The sequence below is a fragment of the Toxorhynchites rutilus genome, chromosome 1 (assembly GCF_029784135.1).
Source record: "Toxorhynchites rutilus septentrionalis strain SRP chromosome 1, ASM2978413v1, whole genome shotgun sequence".
Classification (NCBI taxonomy): domain Eukaryota; kingdom Metazoa; phylum Arthropoda; class Insecta; order Diptera; family Culicidae; genus Toxorhynchites; species Toxorhynchites rutilus.
This window is the reverse complement of record NC_073744.1, coordinates 137,696,699-137,720,757: the sequence shown is the minus strand read 5'-3', so window position 1 is coordinate 137,720,757 and position 24,059 is coordinate 137,696,699. Positions and strand designations below refer to the sequence as shown.

At 39.2% G+C, this 24,059-nt stretch overlaps 1 protein-coding gene across 3 annotated transcripts; it reads left to right on the top strand.

Moving 5' to 3' along the window:
* The first annotated feature begins 249 nt into the window (after positions 1-249).
* Positions 250-23,687, top strand: LOC129775052 (uncharacterized). Of its 3 annotated transcripts, XM_055779260.1 has the most exons (3): positions 250-674; positions 22,641-23,117; positions 23,209-23,687. In XM_055779260.1, exon 3 carries the CDS (start codon positions 23,215-23,217, stop codon positions 23,518-23,520), a length of 306 nt encoding a protein of 101 aa, XP_055635235.1. In that variant the 5' UTR covers positions 250-674; positions 22,641-23,117; positions 23,209-23,214; the 3' UTR covers positions 23,521-23,687. The 3 variants fall into 3 exon arrangements, with proteins under 3 accessions (XP_055635235.1, XP_055635225.1, XP_055635216.1); XM_055779250.1 differs by having other exon boundaries at positions 252-630; positions 22,641-23,687; XM_055779241.1 differs by having other exon boundaries at positions 252-674; positions 22,641-23,687.
* The last annotated feature ends 372 nt before the right edge of the window (positions 23,688-24,059 follow it).

Sequence of the window (24,059 nt, the reverse complement as noted above, 5' to 3'; positions counted from 1 at the left end):
TGGTTGAATTGCTCTGCCCTCGTGCTCCCATGTTTTGTTTTTATTTACCCACAAAACTATATTTTCAGTCATGAAACCTATTTCGAAACCGCACACTTTCAGTTTCCGCAGTTTCCAGCGGCTCTAAGCGTCGTCTCGGGCGGCGGTGTGCACTCTACCAAAACTCAAACCATAATCGTTCCTTCCCGACTGATTCGGGCGGGTGTGCCGCATTGCATCAACAAACCCGCGGACAGGTTTTCCACTGCACCACAGTGGAACTCCGTGCACCGCCAACAGTTGGCGCACGAAATTCAAACCGCATAGATCGGTCTGGATTTGGTTGGTTCGGAGTGGTGGATGAAAGTGTGCGGTATCATAATAATAATTATGAATGAAAACAAAAAATAAAAACAAGCTGATAGTGAGGGTGCACCCCGAGTCAAGAACTTTTTCGTGATAGTCATCCGTTCATCCGGGAAGCGCACACAGGGTTCAGTGCTTCGACCCGAGCAAGGACAACTGCAGTGAACTCCGCCAAAAAATATGGCAATGCAGTCTCTTTGTGGGAAACACTAAGAACCGTTCATTACGCGACTTCAAAGATGCAATAACGGGGCGAGTGCGTCATCAGCGCAGCCGCAATCGAAGGTGTGTTCACTGGCGGGTTGGCTACGAATGAGCGAATCGAATCCGTAAGTAAAGACGGTTGAAGTTCAAGTTCTCCCTCGTAATTACTTCCCATACCAGATATGCCACTATGTATTTTTGTTCGTTGTAATGACGATCTTGTGCGGGAACAAGTGCGCGCCAGCGAGTCATTGCCCATCAAGGTCGTCCGGATTGTAATCTATGGGAAAACAGATGCGGACCCGTTTCAATTCCTATTTGCATTTTAGCCATTGTTTTTCAATAACAGTATTGGAAAACAGAAACAGGAAAAGTGAATTCATTTCCATAGCAATCGACATTTTCGATTATCTTTCACCGGTTAATTGCTCTAGAAATTTGACGAAGAATGGAGAAGAATGGAGATCGGGAGATCGAAAAAGTTCAGTGCCAAAACAAAAATTTCGATTTATTCGAAAGCTAAGGCGAACGGTTTGTTCTTGGCGGTGGATGCTGGTCAATGAAACTATTTTCCTTCAGACAAACTTCATATCATTGCAATTATTTTGACACTAACTAAGAAGAGGATTTATAGTTTGGTAATTTTTTGATATTGATCATTGATAGCTGGTTCGGATTTTTGAAGATGTTGAACGAACATGAGTGTTGAGAAAATTCGGTTAAATCGCCCGATTTTTTGAGCGGTTGGTGGCTGGAGATTAACCTTCATACTGTTGCTATTATTTTGATACTAACTAGGGTTAGATCTTTTTATGAACTATTTCAGAGATCGCGTACAGGACACGTGATATCGGTAATTTCATTAGACGATTCGAAGAACAAGTTTTCTTTAATGCTTGTGTTGACGATAATTAGACTGAAATTAAAAGCGTGAATTTAGATAGGCATGTATACTGGGGATAATGCTAGTCTACGACGCAGTCACGGCTGGCGGGTCAACGTAAAATTGGTAGTAGGGGAGGACGGGGGAAGGCGGCCACCCGGGGTAAGATGGCCACCCTCTAGATTATTGAAACAATCAACTATTGGACAATTATAATACATTAGTTTGGTGCATTGCATTACAATCAATCATGTATACCCATTTTTGTGTGTGTATAGGTGAAACATCATGATAAACAATAAAAATAAACTTTTCAGATGGCGACGAGCACCGATTTGTTATTTTGCATGCAAGAAATTTAGTGTTTAGTGGTGTATATGGACATGTCCTGTGTAACCAATGTTACAATAGAAAACACACAGACCTGTTAAGTATTAGGCTGTCAAAAAAGTCCTGCGGTATTTTTTTTGAATTTTCATTTGTTCATAAAATTAGTTACAATCTTCTGTTTTAAGTCAAATATGCGCCGTTTTATTCGATGACTTGTTCCCAACGAGATGCCAACTTCATAATACCCCTGTTATAGAAGCTCGCTTCCTTATTGGCAAAAAACTCGGATAGCCAATTTTCACAGGCCTCTTTTGTGGCTAACTTCTGACTACCTAGCGGCCTCTGTTTATCAAAGATGGCCTCTTCTTCGTGAGTGCTACCTTCAAGCGGTCCAGTTGTTGTCCAGTTGGTCCAGTACAGGTCCGAATTGAGCGTTTGGCCATAGGGAAGCAGCTCATAATAGATTATTCCTTGACAATCCCACCAAACACACAGCAGAACCTTCCTGGCCGTTAATGGGGGCTTGGCCACCGTCTGAGCCGCTTCAGCGGGCTTCGACCACGACCGTTTGCGCTTCACGTTGTCGTAAGTGACCCACTTTTCATCGCCAGTCACCATCCGCTTCAGGAACGGGTCGATTTTGTTGCGATTCAGCAGCGATTCACATGCGTCGATACGGTCAAAGATGTTTTTTTGCGTCAACGTGTGTGGCACCCATACATCGAGCTTCTTTGTGAATCCAAGCTTCTTCAAGTGGTTAATAACGGTTTGATGACTTATCCCCAGCTCTTGGCCGATGCTACGGCTGCTACTATGCCGGTCTTTCTCGGCTAATTCAGCGATTTTGTCGCAATTTTCGACGACAGGCCTTCCGGAGCGTGGCGCATCTTCGACGACCTCTACACCAGAACGAAAACGTTGAAACCATCGTTGTGCGGTAGAAATGAAAACTGTATCGGGTACATAAACTGCACAAATTTTATCGGCAGCTTGAGATGCATTTTTGCCTTTGTCATAGTAGTACTGTAAAATATGTCGGATTTTCTCTTTATTTTGCTCCATATTTGCGACACTATAACTCACGAACGACTTAACCAAACAAAACACTGTCAAGGACTATATTATAGCGCGCAAAAATACCTTTCCAACAAGCTATAGTACGACTAGATACAATGAATACAACTAGAACTACGCGCTTACAACGACACCTCGCGGAAATACCGCAGGACTTTTTTGACAGCCTAATATGTTTGTATAGAAAACGGTATGTTTTTAAAGCATTTCATAGAATTATTGAGACACTTTTGCTTGACTCATAGCGGGGGCAAGGTGGCCACTATTGTAAGAGCCGTGATTTGCCATAAACGCACCTATGAATGAGCCTAATTGACGAATTGAATGAGAACAGCACACCACTTGAATTGTTGGTTGAATAACTCAAGGCGCATTCGGGATAAATTTGATGTTTTTTTCAGATACCAAATATAATAATTTTTAATTATGATAATTTCGCAAGGGTTGCACATTAAGCATGTTATAGGTACTTCAGAAAAAATAACACCTCCCACTCTTGATACGCTTAATCTAAAATACAACGATCTTGATATGTAGCACAATTTTGCCGGATACAATAATCCTATATACGCCAAGATTCACGAGTCATTTCATGTTGCCATCAAGGCGCCTAGAAGTATATCCTAAGGTGAGGCCGTTTCGTCAGTAAGATGGTTAGGGGAGCGGTATATGAAAACAACACGGAAGAAAGCAATAGGGGAATTATTTCCTTGAAGCGTAAAAGAGACAGACTGATCACGAGCGAGCTTCGGCATTAGCGTATTGTGTTTTGTTTACAAACAATACACAGTAGACTTCCAAGATGGCTGAAGAGTAATTTTAGCAAGCTGGCCCACCTTAGGGTATACTTCTCGGCGCCTTGTTTGCAATCTCACCCTTAGGGTGCCCATACACTGTTTGACCGAAGCCAAATATTTGACTCTTTTTGACAGATAAAATTTGGTCAACGTGACAACAACACGACAAGCAAATATTCAATTATTGGATGCCTAAAATATTATTTCAGTCTGTTCTTCGAACCTGTCTGTACATGGTTAGGTTACCTTGGATATTTCAGTTGATTTTTTTTCCATGTTCGGTGTTTGATATTGTTTACTACTGTTTAAAATTGAAGAGTGGCAAACAAAATAGTGTTTGTACAAATATCAAATCAAACCTTATCTGCCAAAAAATATCAAATATTTGACCTCCGGGCAAACAGTGTACGGCCACCTTTAGTGATGGCCAATTTGATCCGTCATGATTTAAGTAGCATACTTTTCATACCTTTTTTAATTTATCATATAACATTATGAAATAAAACAGAAAAACTTTTGGAAGTTAACGTGATTGCGGAAAACATTCTAAAAATCGATGCTGACATAATGAAATGCCTCAATTTTGTATGCATAGTGTTTAATTGTACTCTATGCTTAGGGTGGCCGTCTTACCTCGTCTTCCCCTAATCGAAAGAAAACATCGTTATTAACCTTGCTACACTTGTTGGATCAATAACCCATAAAAACTACTGTTATAAACAAAGCTGACTCATGGTTAGCCATTTTTGTTTCGATAGTCTGTACAAATAAAAATGATTTGGTATTCGTTGCTCACGATTTAACTCAAGAACGTATCAGGATTGATGTGTCTTAGTCTGCCTCAGGTTTCTATACTTAAAAAGAAATTATATACCACGAATATAGATCACGTACAGAAAAATAATTTCTGTGGGGACTTGAGTGCTCGAAATTATTTAAATGAAAACATCAATTGTTGGTGGGACGAAGTCCGCCGGGTCAGCTAGTTTTAAATAGAATCAGATTTAGAGTTTTCTAACGAATTCATCAGTTATAACTAACTTGAACTCGCTAGTCGCATGGTAATTTAAGCTATTTGCTTGGGAGGCTACCCCAGATATATTCTCTCGTACGTTTGTTATCAAAAATTAGAAGGCTGATGTTCAAAACACGACCGCACTGTTGACGTACTACCAACTTACGAGTGTGTGCTGACGAGGAATAGCGAAAAAATCATTATAAGCAATTTGCCTTTCAAAAGTGTGACTTCTGAAGCCTGCTTTCTCATTCCCCGGAATCTAGCCGGGGAACAAGATTTTCGAATGGAAACGCCTTCTCATACTGCGAATTCGGTGAGAAATTTGACCGACTTTCTGATCAAAGATGAATGGTCTTCTGGTTCACCTGATCGAAACCCTTTGGATTACTTCGTATGGTCATACATATTGTCGAGGGTAAACGAGCAAAAGGTATCTACTTTGGTCCAATCAAGGTAGTGATCCTCCGAATGTGAGACGAAGTGCTGATGTACGTTTCGCCTGCGACGGGTTTGAAAAACGATTCAAGCTTTTTGTCCAAGTGGTGTTATTTTGAATCACATGCTGTGAAAGATCAACATAATAAGGTAAATGATGTTGATTTGTCGGATTTTCTGTGTATTCACGCAACTAGCAAATGCAAATCGATTTTTCTTCATGGAAATCACATGTTATCAAGACGGGTTTGGGTTTATTGAGAAGCCCTAAATCTCTAGTTGCTAATAATACTATAAGGCGTTCAAATAGTTCATTTTTTTGTGTTTTTCAACGATTTTCTTCAAAACAAAATTATGATCATGATTTGTCCACCTCTGATCATGGTCTGTCCGAAAAATTATCATGGTTCGCCCGGTTTCAGAAATCACCATTTTTGAATGAAAAAAACGATTTTTTCCCAGAATATTGCCTTTTTTTGGACATTTTAAAGGTGAACAGCACTCAACATAAAGCAACATTATTTCTGCTTCGCGTGAAGGACATTAAAACAAAACAAACAGCGCGCCAAGCGGTTGCCATAGTAATCATGTGGACATATCAACATCATGATTAGAATTGAGGTCTTTGAGATGCATACATGATTCAGATATATAAATCTGATACAAATGGTATGCAAGAATGATGTTTACATTATTCGTAAGTGTTATAATCCAGAAAAGGTCTGAATACGTACCAAATAATCATCTGGTGGTTGATTAAAGTTAACTGGGGGCGCATTGTGACACCAATAGAAGGTGGATTCTATAAATTGTTAAAATATGTGAATCCGTAATAATATGCTATAAAACTACTGTAAATAATAAAAAGACAATTTTATTTATATGTTTTGAAACATTCGAATACCTGATTTGACACAGGTGTGCTGAACTAGAATATTCAAAAAGTGGACAAATCAAGATAATTCTATTGCATCTTCGAACATAAAATATGAGTTTAAATATAAGTTTGAACAGAAAGTGCTGATGTACATTGCCATTTCCGAGAGAGGTATTTCTAAGTCATGGTTCAAGCCCTCTAATTTAGCTTTCAATCAAGATATGTACCAAAACGAATGGTTGAAGAAAAAACATCATGTAGATGGACAATATGCGTTTTGGCCGGAAAAGCGTCATCGCATGCGCAAAAAAAAACACAATCCTCCCTAACAGTTGATCGGTAGAATCAAGAGATGCATTCGCAAAGTTGAGATGAAGGCAGTACAACGCCCCTGTTCTGATATCAAAATCGTTATTGTGTCATTGTGTAATGATTCGTAGCGTGCAACTGCAAACGAATGCCACTGGGGGAAATGCCTTCTGCAAGATCATATTTATAACCATTGGTTCCAAGCGCAGTTTGAGCTCCACCCAAATTAAAAAAATATATATATATAAAGATTTATGAATTTTCAAATAAATTCATTCCTAGCCGCCGGTTGCTGGATAATATTGTACAAGTCACAAACGGTTTGAGTCCTGGGTAACAATGCCCACCGCGATTCATTATTCAGTGTACCAACCGTCAACGAAGGGTGTTGCCAACTGAGCAGAAAAAAATAATTGTTTCCCCACACATACAAAAAATACAGAAAGCTCGGTAAAAAGGCAGTGCCGGCAAACGACTTCAAACCATTAAGGAAGTAAGAAGTGCGCGCCGGAACAAATTAAATTGAAAAATTTGAAAAGTATAGAGATTTGTGAATAGCGGTGGTAGAATAATAGGAAGATAACAGGTTAGTCACAATGAAAAAAATGAAAGACTTTGTTTTTTTTATCCCATTTATTTATTTATTAGGCTCATTAGCATTTTAGCTGTACAAGAGCCGAGTTTTAATCGTGTACATGTACATATGTTTATGTTTCTATAAACTGTAAATTACATAGTAGTTAGTAGTAGCCATTTAGGCGTTAAGTTTTCTGTTCCATTACATTATGGTAAATTACACAGTAGTAGCCATTTCGGCGTAAGGGTATTCTTTCTGTTCTTCCATTGTTCAGCAGACCGGACAGCGGAGACAGTTGATATTGATCATTGTTGGGTTATTTATAGAACAGCAGCCCGATGTTTCTTGCAGAGCAGAGCAGTTGTTTGGATGAATCGATGTAATTTCGACCGTGGATCGATCTCCATCGCTGATGATGTTTGCGTGGACGTAGTTATTCTATAACAACACAAAGATAGTCAAATTGAGGGTCCTGAGTTTGAACTCACGACCGATCGCTTAGTAAGCGAACGCGTAACCAAGTGGCTACGAAGACCCCCTGAAAGATTTTATTATTTATAAGCATATTTTACAGAAATTAAGAAAAAGAAAAGGTTTATAAAGGAAAAGAAAGGTCGACAAAAGAGAGAGGTGAAAAAAAGAAGAAACAGAAAAAGGTAACGTGTGGTTTTATCTCCCGGTTGAACCTAGTCCATACATTAACTTTGTGGTTTTCCCACAGCTTAGCAAGCTGTTTAGAAGAATCATTTGAACACTATAGCACGGGTACCTTCATTGGGCTGTGCTCCGACAGCAGCCGCCATTGCGAGCCAACGTAGATACAGGTCTGCAAAGGGTGAACTTTGCGTAACCCGTTCACGAGACAGCCGCATAGTCCAATTTGGGAACCATTGACCTAGTGACGGAAGGAGAGAGAAACAGAAAAGCCCACACAACCTTTACGGCAAGTATAGTACATGCATGAAAATATGTGACGTCGCAAACAGGATAAAGGAACAGGAAAGGATAGGAATGAGAAAATAGGGACAGGTGGAGAGGAAAGAGAAGGTGGAAATAATAAAATGAAAAGAAACATTGTAAATAACAAAAAGAACATAAAGGGTGTGTCACATCAAATTGCATCACGGAAAAAACGCTGTAGAAATTTAATTTTTAGGAATTATATCTTCAGCTTTCGCTTATAATCAGATATGGGTGTATAGATCACGTTGGCCATGCTTCACTGTCAATTTTTCGTAAATTTGGAAAAATGTCGTCGAACGAAAAAGAGCGTCGTGAATTAATTCGGAGTTGTCACATCGGGACATCAGTAAGATGCTGGGAATCGTCCAATCCACGGTCAGCAGAGTACTAAAACGATACTTCGAGAACCTAACCATCGACCGGAAGGTGAAGAACGGCAAAAATGGATGCTCCGTCAGTGAAAAATATCACAAGCGCGTAGTTAAGCAGTTTAGACGTGATCCGAGAAATTCGGTCCGGGATGTCGCCAATAAGCTGAACTTGTCAAGTTCATTAGTCCAGCGGACCAAGCAGCGGGAGGGCCTGCGTACATACAAAGTTCAGAAGGCTCCTAACCGCGACGAAAGGCAAAACATAGTGGGGAAGACGCGAGCCCGGAAGCTGTACACCGAAGCGTCAAAGCGGACTTTCGTCAGCTGCCGGGCCTGTTGTTCTTCTCCGCAGAGGACAAATTCAGCGTTCCGGAGGAGATTCGCTAGCAGAAACTATCCAAGTTTGCCAAAAAGTACATGGTGTGGCAAGCGATCTGCTCTTGCGGAAAGCGGAGCGCCCCCTTCGTGATGACCGGCACGGTAAACGGGCAGGTTTACCTTAAGGAGTGCCTACAGAAGCACTTACTACCACTATTGAAGCAGCACGAGGGCCCGACCATCTTCTGGCCGGATCTCGCTTCGTGCCACTATTCAAAGGACGTGTTGGAGTGGTACGAAGCCAACGGGGTCACCTTCGTGCCAAAGGAGATGAACCCGCTCAACGCGCCGGAGCTTCGCCCAATACAGAAATATAGGGCGATTATGAAGCAGGCCCTCCGGAAGAACCCAAAAGTTGTCAAATCGGAGGCGGACTTCAAGAGAAAATGGATTTCTGTTCAAAAAAAAACTACAACCTGGCGTTGTACAGAACCTCATGGACGGGGTAAAGAGGAAGGTGCGAGCATACGGGCTTGGGCTCGAAGCATGAATAAAAAGAAAATGCCAAAAGTTGTTTAATAGTTTTTATTTTACTGTCTAAAATTTTCAAAAGGATCGGTCTACTGGGCGAATTTCTACAGCGTTTTTTCCGTGATGCAATTTGATGTGACACACCCTTTATAATTGTGCTCTTCTACTACCACTATCCCTACTTTGCAATCGTTCTCCGGACTTTAAAGGAGTCATCAGCCCTCGTCCTCAATCGGTCGGAAGGATGTGTGTTAGCACGGCACGACCTTTGAGCGTGTTCAGAAGGGGGGCTTAAATACAGAAGTGCTCCTGTTTGCGAAAGAGAAGGTATTTGAGGGTAGCCGGCTAAGGAATAAGCGACCCTGAATACCCCATTCCCGAGTCCTAAGAGCTACATATTTGAACAAATGAAAGTGAATTATTCAGAAAAACGTTCAATCGGCAAACACTGCTTGGAATAGGTTCCATCCGATAGAGCGAAAAGCATTAAGTGGGCGAGGAGCATGAATTACAGCGCCAGCGTGAACGTGTTAATATGGGCGAAAATATCTGGCGCCCAAAACTATGGATAGTGTTTATGGTTCCGACACAATAGTAGCCAATTATGTGCGATTTCGGTTTCGTCGATGTTGTTCATGTATTTGCATTAAACGACGACTGGTCTACCTATGCTGGGTGCATTCAAGATGCACCCATCATAGGTAGACCAGACGTTGGAAATATCGATTAAACCACATAAATCTTTGAAGTTGATCACATGTGGTACATGTATAACAGAACGTGTTGCAGCTCAATTCACAACTATTTATTTATTTCATCTGACTTGTCGGCGATCGATACACTGCGACCTTACGACGCGAGTTGGGTTGCTGGTCAGTATTCGACGTTCTGCTGAACAGACCGTCCAAGACTTAACCAGAAGTTAGACAATGAAAATCCCGCGTAACGAGAACTCCAATGATAACTTCCTTGCAAGGGAGAGGTTTGGTTAGAACCGTCCTGCAGTACAGGCCAATTCTAATTCCAAGTTTGTTTGTAAGTTTCTATGTTCCACTTGCAGCACAAGTGAAACAGAGTAACTCAGGATTTGTAGCGAAGTGAAAGATGCAACTTAGTAAACTTCCTCACGCCGGAGGAAAACCTTTTTCGGATGTAGAGGACCCGAACGTACTACTTGAATATTCTTTGGATACCTTATTGATACTGATTATTTACATGCTTTGTGGGTTCTTAAATACTAAGATAATGGATTGTCAGCAATTTTGATGCCCCTTGCTTCCCAGTGTGAAAGGAGTTACAATTTCATTCAATAATATTTTGCCACCCGGGAAGAAAAGGGCGTTCAAATTCGGTATCCCTTTCGAATCGGGAATATGTGTCCATGCTATACTTTTTATACAGTATGTTCTCTTCCAGTCGCTGGTTAGGTTAAACCGCGACGAAATCTAATTGCTGATCCTAGCACAACTGACCTATATCCATACTCGCGAACGCGTGCGCGTAATAAATCAGCTCTTTGTAATCTGATCCCCCGCTCGGTCAGTGGCACGGCAGCGCGCTCATATTGTCGCTTTACAGCTGGTGGAAGGAAAATTGAACGAACGCTAACAGCTGATTTCAGCTAGCGGCGACATGACTATATATTGTCATATTGAAAAATTGGCGGGGAAAAGCCAAAATGGCGTAAAAACCCCACATCTTTACATCATACATTGAAAGGATCACATAAAAACATATCATGGTAAAAATATAAACATTAATATAAACATAATCATTTAGCACAACTCATCGTTGGAAGCGTCTTCGTCCAGTATTCATTATTGATTCAGTGGTCCATGTTGAATCCGGCAACGGAAAGCTTCGGCAGATTGGTTGAAGTCGAAGAATTCATAAAACACATTGAATCGTGCTGACATAAAGCGAATAGGGTCGTGTAAGCTGTAGTTCGCCAAACGTGGTCCAAGATGAAGGAAGCTTCTTGTGCGAAGAGCTCTCTCAGGTGCATAGATGTATATCTCCGCAAGAATACCAGGACTATCAATTTCTCCCAAAAGCACTTTGGCTGCAAACAATGCCTGGCTTACCTTCCTTCTATTCTGGAGTGTATCGAGTCCCAGTAATTGGCAGCGAGCCTCGTAGGGTGGGAGATTAATTGGATCATTTAATGGAAGAGTACGTAGAGCATAACGGACGAATTTTCTTTGAATTGATTCGATTCTTTCCACCCACAATGTTTGATAGGGGCACCAAACCACCACGCCGAATTCCAGCACCGATCGAACAAGCGTACAGAATAGTGCTTTCAGGCAAATGGGATCGCGAAATTGATCCGAAATTTTGAAGATGAATCCGAAAAGCTTATTGGCCTTGGATATCGTTAAAAACACTTCTGAAGTGCTCAGCCAGGAGCTTGCATTTTTCAAATGAGCTGCAGGCAATTCTGTTGCCCAGGTGAATTTCCAATGGTAGCCCATCCTCCTTCCGTTTTGTTTTCACAAACGACCAGAACTGTCTTGGATTACGCCGTAGATTGTCCTGAATGCGCCGTGTATACCTTTTGTAAAGGAAACGATTGTACGTTCGGTATTCCTTGCTGGCTACTGACAGCAAATATTTGGCAATAGAATTACGGGTGTTACAATACTTGCGAAGCGCTCTTGATCTCAATCGCTTCAAATGACGTAGTCGAGCATTGGACCAGGCAGGCTTCGGAGCAGGTCTGCTCAACGGTACACAGTCAGAAATTACTCGGCTCACGACTTCCTTAAAGTAGTTAACGGCTTCATCTATCGATGGACAGGTATCCAGGAACTGCCAATCTGCCTGGGCGAGTGAAAGCCTTAATGCAACAAAGTCGGTTCTTCGGAAGTCGAGCTCGCGCACTTCAGTGGTATTGTCGAAGCGGACGGGTATCGACAGATTAATATGAATTTCCAAAGCAGGATGGTAGTTGTCAAGACCGATTAAGGATTCGAGAGCTTCTATAACAGAACATTCCGTGACTGCCGCTTCATTCACCAGCACAAAATCGAGGATCCGTGAGTTAATATTAGTAACTTTGTTGATTTGCATTAAATTATGCAGGCTGAAACCATCCAAGAGTGTACAGCAGGAAGCTGGGATGTTCGACCGAATAACATCAATGGTAGGATGATCATTAGCAGAAACGTTCCAAATCAGCCCAGATTGATTGTAATCACCAAGTACCAGAGCTAAGTCATTCTGTTCTAGTCGAGATAGTACATCACCAATCGAACTGATGTGATTGTAGATACTGTTAGAATCTGATTTCCGGAACTATGTGCTATGTGTGGTCATTTCAATCCGTTTACGCGAGTTGATCCATTAAATAATATTCATCCACTTTTCACATTTTCTGTTAAGAGTATGTAATCGGTTTCCCAGCATTTATGAATATCGGTTTTTTATTCGGTTCCCTAGCTCTGCCGGAGAATTTTGTATTTTGAAGTCATTTTGACGTTGGTAATACAGGTCGGACTCGATTATCCGAAGACTCGATTATCCGGGATTCGATTATCCGGAATTTTAGACTCGATTATCCGGAGTATTTTATTTTTGATTTTCGGAAATTTTGAATAATTTGTGTAATAATTGTATATTGAATAGCTAATATGGGTATCAAAAGAAAGGGCTTAGTAGAATGCAGTTATTAATGAAAAATGCAAATCCATGATGGCGGCCACTACAAAATGGCGGATTTTATATTTTCTTAGAACCCATCAATATGGGTATCAAACGAAAGGGCTTGACTAGTAGAATACAGTTATTTATGAAAAATGCCAATCCAAGATGGCGGCCACTACAAAATGGTGGATTTCATATTTTCTCAGAACCCCATCAATATGGGTATCAAATGAAAGGGCTTAGCTAGTAGAACACAGTTATTCATGAAAAATGCAAATCCAAAATGCCCGCCACCGCAATATGGCGCCATATATATTTTTTCACAACCTCATCAATATGGGTATCAAATGAAAGGGCTAAAAAGAAAACAGTTATTTATGAAAAATGCAAATCTAAAATGGTGGCCACTACAAAATGGCGGATTACCTATTTTCTCAGAACCCCATCAATATGGGTATCAAATCAAAAGGCTTGACTAGTAGAACACAGTTTATTATGAAAAATGCCCAAAAATGTATCAAAAGAAAGTTCTCGACTAGAAGAACATAGCAGATAATGAAAAATCCAATTTCAAGATGGCCGCAGCCCCCAAAAAACTAATTACTTTTTGAATGGTTTCATTCAGCTTGACCTGTTTCTATGTATGTTTGAATGTTTGTTGGGTTGTCCCACATTAATAGAAAATTGACCCCGTTCATGTCGAATGATTGATCTGAAATTTGGAACATACATTTAATTCTACTGTCATTATAAAACTGCGTATTCCATGATCTTGAAAAATTCAATTTGGCCACCGCAAAAAAAAAATGGTTGAATGGCTTGATTTGAAGAATACACTACACTATGAACAACATAAATTCGAGAAGTTCGCCGCCAAATGGTCGACTATGTATTTTTTGCAATACCCTTCATATTGGTATCAAATAAAATGATTTGACTAATAGAATACAGTACATGTCGGACTTGATTATATACAGACTCGATTATACTCAGTTTGGAATTTTTTTTTTATATTTCAAATATGACTTACTGCATGAAGAAATGTAACCTTTCAACGTTGAGGTGAAGTTTAAGTGGCTATTACATGTACAGTGGCGTAAAAATCGTGATTTTTGAAGATTTTACTTGAATTTTCACCAGGAATATTGCAGCCAAATTAAGAAAGATAGAAGTTGTGCGTCAAAGAACAAATTGTGAAGCGGTTAAAAAACTTCATTTCAATTGATAGAAACAATCTAGTTTAATATAAATTTTTAGGATAAAATTAATAAGAACACATTAAAAATTATTAACTTTTAAGTGTTTCACTTCCAAAATGTTATTAAAATTCACTAATTTAGTTGTTCCACTACTATATCCAGTACTTACTTTTCTCATCTTTCAAATGAAAGTATCAGAAACGTCTTCCGTAACGTATTTTTTAATGTTGAGCCTGTATGAAGCAACAGAGTCCGAAACAAAAAAAAAGTTCTGTAACTCTGTCATTGTTGAAATTCAGACATATGCGTAGGAGGATTTTTTTCATCAAATATGATCATCTATCACCTCCTGAGAGAATCTGCATAATTTTTTTTTTCATGTGTTTTTTCATCCCTTCTGACTTTAAAGGGATGAATCAAAAATCAAATTCCTCTTTTATTTTCAAAACACGAAAAATACATGCAAAAAAAACAAATAAAGAAAAAAAAAAATGATTTGACTCGATTATCCGGAGGATTCGATTATCCGAAGTGAAAAAAAATCAATACTCCGGATAATCGAGCCCGACCTGTATATCAAATTGACAGGTGACGCTTATAATATTCCTTATGCAATGTTTTCGTTATCGATACATCTATTATGTAGACTATTACTTCCAGAAATATCAGTAACGAAACAATCCATCGCCATACATTTTCTTCTTAAAATCGATTATTGCCGGCTAGACTGGTTCTAGTGTAACACAAAAAATGTACCTATAGGATGTAGGTATGCATTCAACTTTTCCTCAGGGTGCAGTGATTAGTATAAACTCTGTTCGCTTTTAAATAACAGCCGACTCCTACCGAAAAAAAAAACTGAATTGTGCTCACAATAATTCAAACTTCCAATCGCTGGAAGGTGGTTTAAACTGCAGGCATTATGTTACGATCAGCCGCACAGATTAAGCTCAATGAAATCGTTAAGACTGAACTGCTAGCATGCTGCAGCATATCGAACAATCGCTGCCATTTATTCCACGCGGCAACCGGCAACCCCTTTTTTTTCTTTCTCTGTAGTGCGCATAAATAAACATAGAATCATGTGAACGTATTTCGTATCGCATGACGATGAAAAATACCTATGTTGGGTGGAACCCTTTTTAGAAACTATTTTGGAGGTTGCAATACAGGTATTTCGAAAGGTCAAAACAAGAGAGAGAGAGGCATGATTTTCAGAATGGGTGTGATGATGCAGTTTACCGAACTCTTGATGCTGTGTTGAAATTAAAGGTGACGATACTGTATCGGGAGACCAAACAATGAAAAAAATACTGTTAAACTATCAAAAACCCGTCTATTAACCGTGAACACTTGTTAGGCTAATATCGCACGTTGATAGTAGCAATTTGAGCTGTCCCGCGGTTACTCATCCACTATGTTTATATGTATACAACATTATTTGGTACTGCATGATGAGCGATATTCTTAAATAGCATTTAAAAAAACGACGCAGATCATGCGATTTGATACTGTTGCATTTTTTGTGGGGATTTATGAAGTCTTTGGATAAGCCCCATGCAATCGACGCCCTTAGAAGAAAATATTCGCTTCGTTATCACTCGTATACGGCGTCAATTTCTTCAACAAGTTGATCGAATATTGGATTTCCTCCGAGCCAGTCGTAAATCACATTGAAATAAAAATGGTATAGAATTATTTTTCGAAAGAAGCCAAAATCAATATCAATAACTGCCATTTATCTGATTTATCTGCGTTTCGTTTCAATTTATAGTTTTATGCCTCTAAAAAACATCCTGTAGATAGCACCAAATATAGCCTCATTCTTCACCCTATTTTGTGGCTGTATATAAGAATACAAAATTCGTCTCAAAGTTATTTGACAAACTCTTATTGTCTAAATTTCAATACGGATGCGGCTAATTGTTCAAATTATTCTGTTACCCATATTTAAACCCGGAAAACGAGTGCGTAAACATTCAAACAATAATGAGACAACCCCATCCAAAATTGTCTTGCATCCGCCAACATGAAATTGTAACGCGACGGTCATTATTTCGTTACCATGCGTGTGCATCGGATCTCCGCATATCGTGTTATACGTGTGAAGAGGAAAGTCTTTTCCGATTGTTTGTCGGCTAATCATTCGATGGTAAGTCTCGTTTATGTTTGAAGAGCAAATTATTTAAAGAGTTGAATTGCGTAATTATAAAATTGGCGGCTGCCAATAGAAAACGAGTGCTAGCATTATAAATCGTCATACCGATAATAAGGTGATCAACACATGATAATAATACAATACAAACCTTTTTAATTAAGTTCTATTCAAAAATAGACTTGGATGTGGCACCGGATTCGCAATGATTCGAATTCGTCGCATTAGGTTGACCGTGAAAGGCACACTGCACAACTGCACACTGAATCTGTTATTATATAAATGATCAAACTGTATTTGTTTCTGAAGTTCAATGACTACAAAATACAGGAAGTTCCCTTAATTAGGCTATATATTTTTTAAGTGAGAATTGCGAGGCTTTATTTTCCACACTTTCCATCAGATTTTGTACCGCTGTTGTACCCACCTTATTTGAAGCTGAAAGTCCAAACTTTTCACCATAACCAGCTGTTTTCTGAATTTCATTGAGGCTCCGCTTAATGATTGTCCGATGTTTTTCTATTGAGCGGAGCTCCGGTGAGTTTGGAGTGATTTCGTGTCCTTATTCTGCCAAACCAAATATTTTCTCGGGAATTTTTGACGCATTTATTGCTTAAGTTTAGCCGTGTAAAACTCTTGACCTATAAGCTGCGTGTATCCGCTTCGATATATGTTTCATCGTTCATTATGCAATAAATCTATGTTAACAGTGTAGAGTACACCTTTCGCGCTCCTGCTTCGGCTATGGAAGAACTTCATGCCAACTGACCATTGGCAGCACCATCTCAGATTCTAGTGGGTGTGAAGAAATTGGTCATTCAAGCAGTATGCAAATGTGCTTAAAAACTAAAAAAAAAAAATTAAACTACTTTTTGTTTTTCCGAATTTTTCACAAATATTTCTAGCTCAAAAACTATAGTACCGGCTAAATTTTGGTCAAAGAATGAAGTGTAGAAAATTGTTTGATTTTCAAAATATTTTTTTTAGTGACATTTTTATCAAAAAAAATTGTTTGATATTTATAAATGAACGCTTTTATTTGAAAAAAAAATATCTTGAAAGTCAAGATTAATTTTTCTCAATTTTTTTAAAAACTAAACGAAAAATATATAGATTGTCCATTCTATTACCAACAAGTTACCCATATAAAGGAAAAAAGCACTGTTACGGGGAAAGAGTTTTTTAAACAACAACTTTTTCATGTTTTCTTTGAAAAATTAATTAAAAATTAAAAATTAATTAATTAATGTAATATTTTTTGTTTGTATAAAACATTATTTTTCTAAATATATGACATTTTTCAGTGAAATCAGTGAAAAAAAAATTAAATCTAATTGTTTTACCAAGTTTTATGTAAAATTTCACATTTGTTAGAATATTGTAACAATTAACATTTTTTCGGCGAAACCGTATATTATACTGGTTGGTAAACGTCTGGACTAAGTGTACCATCGGCACTTCGAGTACCTGCAGGCATAAAATAGATCCCATTCGTGGTTCTTAGCTTCTTGTCCAATAACTCCTATCCCTACCTACTCACGGTGCCGACTGGGGTACGAGTACCCATAGTGAAGATCGGGTAATCAACCCCGGTGAGATTTTGGTCGTTTGCCGACAGTCTATCCGAGCATCTGTTCACCATGGAGATGCGGCTCAAAACAGCGTCTGTTCTCCATGTTAGGGGCGGTTGATCACTGTCTTCGTGCCAGCGGGGAAAATGCTGAAAGAAATTCGAGACAGGACAATCGGACTAGACCCAGAATAATAGCGGCATCACACACGAGCTGGGTACAGCTGTCATCGTGATGGGAGAGATGCAGAAACGGGTCATTGGCCGGTGGACGATCAACGAAAGAATATGCAGACTGAGGATGCGAGGCTACTTCTTCAACATCAGTATTATCAACGTCCACAGCCCCCATCTAGCTAGCACCGATGACGACAAAGAACAATTCAACGCGCAGTTGGAGCGTGAATACGATGGCTGCCCAAAACACGACATCAAAATCGTCAACGGTGATTTGAACTCTCAGGGCGGCCAAGAGGAGAAGTTCAGACCGGTAGTTGGTAGGTTCAGTGCCCAACGAAAACGACCAAATGTGGCATATGGAGGTGTTAGGGTGCAATAAATGTTTATATGGTGGTTAGACAATCCAACTCCAATAAGGGGGACCTGCCATACAAATGAAATACAAATTTCTACATAACTCGAAAACTAGTCATGCAAATGGGGCCAAATTTGGCATGCGAAGGTTCTAGGGGACACGAAACGTTTCTATAGTCAATAGACACTCCTCTCCTCTCTCTGAGAGGGGGAAGGAATTGCCATACAAATGAAGCATACATTACTGCATAATTCAAGAACTAATCAAGCAAACGAAACCAAATTTGGCATGTGGAATTTTTAGGAGACAAGAAACAATTCTAAGGTGGTTCAACACCGCTCTGGGGGTCTGCCATAGAAATGAAACTCAACTTTCTGCACAACTCGAGAACTAATCAAGCAAATGAAACCAAATATGGCCATACAAATGAACACTAATTTCTGCATTACACAGAAATTAATAAAGCAGATGAAACCAATTTAGGCATATTGAAATTTTAGGGTACAATAAATGTTTCTATGATAGTTAGACTCTCCTCCCCCCTCTCTAAGGAGGGACGGGGAGGGGGGGGGGGGGGTTCTGCCATACAAATGAAACACAAATTTTTGCATTACTCGAGAATTATTCAAGTAAATTCATAATATCAGAACTTGTGCCGAAGAAAAGAAGACGAAGAAATTTAACCAGCAAATATCCTATTTGGTTTAACGTTCAAATAAGAAATCTAAAGAATAAAAAACAAAAAGCACATAAAAAATACAAAATGGACAAAAGTCATCAAAATTTGCTTGAATATCAAAATATTTCCCAAGAAATCAATTTTGCAATTAAAAGTGCACACGAAGAGTACAATAGAAAGGTCGAAACTGAAGTCAAATCATGCCCGAAGAAATTCTTTAATTACGTAAAGTCTAAGCTCAAAAGCAATAACTTCCCATCCCAGATGCATCTCGATGAGGATGTGAGGAATTCTTCGAACGAAATTTGTAATCTCTTTGCAAATTTCTTTCAGGAAGTATATACCACATTTTCCGAAGAAAATCGCGATCGGAACTACTTTTCATTTTTACCGGATTATCCAAATGACATATCGGTGAACTATCTTTCACAACAGGAAATATGCCATGCACTAAAAAAATTAGACGGAACAAAAGGACCAGGACCTGACGGAATAGCACCTATATTCCTAAAGAACCTGGCTGAGGAACTCACCCTTCCCTTACATTGCATTTTCAATATGTCACTACAAACTGGAATATTCCCAGAAAAATGGAAACAATCTTTTTTGGTACCTATCTTTAAATCAGGTGCTAAATCTGACGTACGTAATTATCGTGGAATTGCCATTATCTCTTGCATTCCTAAACTATTCGAAGCAATAGTCAACGAAAAAGTCTTCCAACAAGTAAAGAATAGAATTACGTGTATGCAACATGGCTTCTTCAAAGGCCGTTCAACTGCAACTAATCTGTTGGCTTTTGTGACTTTTATTTTGAATGCAATGGAAAATGGCAAACACGTAGAAACTCTTTACACTGACTTCAGTAAAGCATTTGACCGCATCGACATTCCATTACTACTCTTCAAATTGCAGAAAATAGGAATGGAACAAAGACTCTTAAACTGGCTCAATTCTTATCTAACAAACCGTGAACAAATTGTTCATTTTCAAAATTCTCTTTCAAATCCAGTAAAAGTCACATCGGGAGTCCCACAAGGCTCTCATCTTGGTCCTCTTCTTTTCATTCTGTACGTTAATGACATCTCTTTCGTTCTCAAGCGTATCAATGTACTTGTGTATGCCGACGACATGAAGCTTTTCGCGGAAATTGGAAATGAAAACGACATCGAAGCATTTCGAAACGAAATACATGTATTCCATACTTGGTGTGATAAAAATCTACTAACACTGAATGTGAAAAAGTGCAACTCTATAACATTTAGCAGAAAAAGACATGTACCAAATATTGTAATATGTCTTGGAAATCAAAATGTAGAAAAATGTGAAATAGTTAGAGATCTAGGCGTCGTCCTGGACTGTAAACTCACATTCATAGAACACTACAACTCTGTAATAAATAAGGCGAATAGTGTGTTAAGTTTTGTCAAACGCTTCTCACATAACTTCCAGGACCCATACACAATAAAGCTTTTATATATTACATATGTAAGGCCTATTCTGGAATACTGTAACATCGTTTGGAACCCGTATATGGTCGTACATGAAGAACGCATTGAGTCTGTCCAGAAACAGTTTCTTCTATTTGCACTTCGTAAACTCAACTGGACCTCATTTCCACTTCCTTCATATGAAGCACGTTGCATGCTCATAAACATCCAAACACTAAAAGAACGCCGTGAATTTGCAATGCTTTCTTTTGTTAATGACCTAATTTCGCAACGAGTACAGTCAGCTGAATTACTAGAAAAACTAAATTTCTATGTACCTGGGCGTCAACTAAGAACGCGAAATTTGTTTCTAACCAAAACATCCAGAACAAATTATGCAAATAACGCCCCTATCAATCGCATGATGCGTATATACAATCAGCACTGCGAAATAATTGACACAACAATGAATAAAAAACAGCTAAAAAAAACATGTACCGCAAAAATAATATTTAACCTAAGAAAACATTGTAACATTAGTGTATAAGTGTGTGGTCTACATTTGTTTGACGAAAATGAATAAATAAATTGAAACCAAAGTAAGCATGTTGAGGTTTAGAGTCTACAACCCCCTCCCCCTCCCTCCCTCTCAAAGAAGAAGGGGGGAGGGAGCAAAAAAGGATCGCCGGATGTATTGATAAGAGCAGAACTCGAGGAAGGAATTGCCCGATTTATGGCTGTCTTAATTCTATCATATTTCCTGTATAAAACATTTATTCCATGTAACGGAGAAACATGTTATTTGCAAATGGTTGTAAAATCTTGAACGAGAATTGTGTCTGATAATAATTTGATATTATAACGAGGAGTTTTGTTAAAAATACTAGGAATTTTATAGTTAAAGGTAGATTCAACGGGGTCTATTAGAAGATCAATCAATGAACAGTTCTGCGATTGGACCCATGAACTTGCTCATAGTAAGGGGGAATTTAGACCACTTAAGCGAATTGCCTAATATTTCCAAACCAATACGGTCTAAATAAAAAATGTCACATTGTATACTGAGCTACACTTGTTTTCTCTCAATAAATAATGTTTAATCATTGTATGAAGCTTCAATCTACCAAATATATCATAAAATAAAAGAGATGATTTTTGGACATTAAAATTTGATGCGGGGTAATTTGGTCCAGTGTGTGTTTCATCTAAAAAAACATACTTATGTTTATGTAAAGTATTTTGGGATAATGTTACAATCAGTAACAATGTTTTGGGATCGATACCAGGTGTCTTCGCCAGATTCCAGTCCAGAAAAGTTGGATTGACACCATCTCGAATTCTGCATGAATCTTTTCACTGTTGGTCGAGCATTTTCAAACACTTTTGATGCTTGGTCAAAGAAAATCTGTTCTCGATGGCCTGCGTTGCTCTTTCAAGCTCCTCCTTCTTCCAACGTTGTCAGCCCTTCCTCTTTTTGTAATTCAGCGGCATCTGGAGTCAATTAGACCAAAGAAAAGTCTCAAACCTGTAGGACCAATTCACCCCACAGAAACGTGTCCATGTCACCCCACACAACACGCAAAAATCAAAATGCAATTAATTTCATTTATTGTTATCAAACTTACAGTTTCGCTACATCAAATTGTTTCTCTTCTGTAGGCGAACAGAAAATTACTGCACAATACACGAAAAGTTTGTTTAATTAGCGGGAAAAACCTTAAAACTACTGTCGGAAAACTCACATTTCTTGACGATCAAAGTGCTTGCTGTGTTTATGCTACCGTTTCCCTCTACTTGTGAAGTTTTACTGAAGTTTTTTTACTTTAGGTACATACAGTTCAACAATAGAAGGAAATGACATTATAAAAAATCCAAGTTGAGCCGTAATTTTTTAGATAAAGGGGTGGTCCAAATCACCCCGTGTTACCCTAAACGTGAATGTTTGAAGGTATTGATAACAAAAAACAAATGTTGGGCAGGACGAAGTTTGCCGGGTCAGCTAGTATCATATAAGGTATCAAAACACGTGCGGGGTAGAACACTTCACTTCTCTTCTGAAGATGGACTGACTTCTCAGAAAATCCCAACGATGCCACTCACCGCACAGCCAGACTCAATCCTGTCAATCCCTGGTTGTTATCGGGAATCCCACGAGTCGATAAGAATCAGCAAAGCCTCACTTGCTTATTGTACAGAATAGAACCAATTAAATTTATGTGGATTTTTATCCAAGCTTCAGATTTGAGTATGTACCATAAGAGAAGTGCCGCCGCGCGTGTGACATGCATGGCACATGCACGCTGTTAAAAATTAATTACCGCAAAATACATTCTACCGCTCGCATAACTTTTAACCAATGATCTGACTAACCGATTATCATTTTTCCCCCGCACAGCTGACAGTTCATACGCGCCGAATTTCGTGGAAAGCCTGAACGACCGTAAAGTTCTAAGCCACACAGAGAACGCTACCAACACGAAGCAACATTCAACGACAAGACAAGCGGACGCGAAAGATTGGCTGCTGCAAAAAGTCCTTATAAAAGCATTGGTTTGCGCTTGTCCATCCAATAGAACATCGAACGTTTGCCACTCAATCGGACGCATCGAAGCTAAACTTGCTCGCGCTCTTTTCTAAGTTAATTGTAGCCCAAAACTAGCGGGCAAAATAAGAAGTATTCAAACCAGACACGTGAATCGCGCATTTTATCTCCGTATTCAGCTATAAGGATCGCCGGATGGTGTGAAAAGCGACAGCTTACCGAATAACTGTTAATGAGTGATCGAATAGATTAAAGTTTGCCTTAGCGCAACTTTTGTGTACGGTTTGTGGTGGCGCATACGCGTGTGTGATCTTGAACGACTATTTAAAGGTAGCCCTCGAAGAGTTGTGTGCCTTCGCTTGAGCACACGTTTGTCAATTAGCGATTGATTGGTGCTAAAAATAAACACTCCAAACACTAGATCGAGATGAAGTCGCTCTCGCTGCTGCTATCAGTCCTACTGAGTCTGCTGCTACTTACGGAACTGGTTCCAGCGACGCCAGTGTTGCTCGATAAATTGTTCGGATTCGCCGCCTATCAGCCAGCGAACCCGGGTGGTTACGGTGGAAATCAGTACGGATACTATGGAACCGGCGGGGGAAGCTATGCCCCGACACAGAAGAGGAAACCAAAGGGTCGTTCGTACAAGGACATCTGCCGGGTGGTGAATCCGACACCGTACGCACTGCCGGGCAGTATACCATTTCCGGGAGCACCGTTTTGTCCCTACTAGGAGGAGGAGTGTAGGACATCGCTTCTATCGTTAGCTGTAATACTCGTTGTAATGTGTTCCTTTCGCGCGAATCTCGAATCCATCATCGACATTCCCTCATACATTCATGACATTTTAGTGATAAGGTGATAATAAAGTGCAAACTATTGTAGATTAAACCAATGTGATTTTTGTGTCTTTGTTTTCATTATCATTTCTGTGAATTTGTGATTCAGGATCGAAGTTTATGAACGTGGTAATATTGTTCAGTTGAAACTAATAGTCGAATGTTGTTTCCTACACAACAATTGAGAGTAATTACCGTTCATATACATTTACACAAATTGTAACAATTTCGAATTTTATTCCTAAATGGTGCTTTTGTCACCATTCTTGACATGAAAAGCAAAGAACATGTTCCGAAACGTAAAACTGACAGGTTTTCATTTGATGGAAGTCATTATACATTCAGTCGTGTATAGACGATTATAATATTTTTGAATTGTTCACAAGTGCTCGTTTTGGTGAGAATAATCGTTGTTTAGAATAGAGTTACAGTT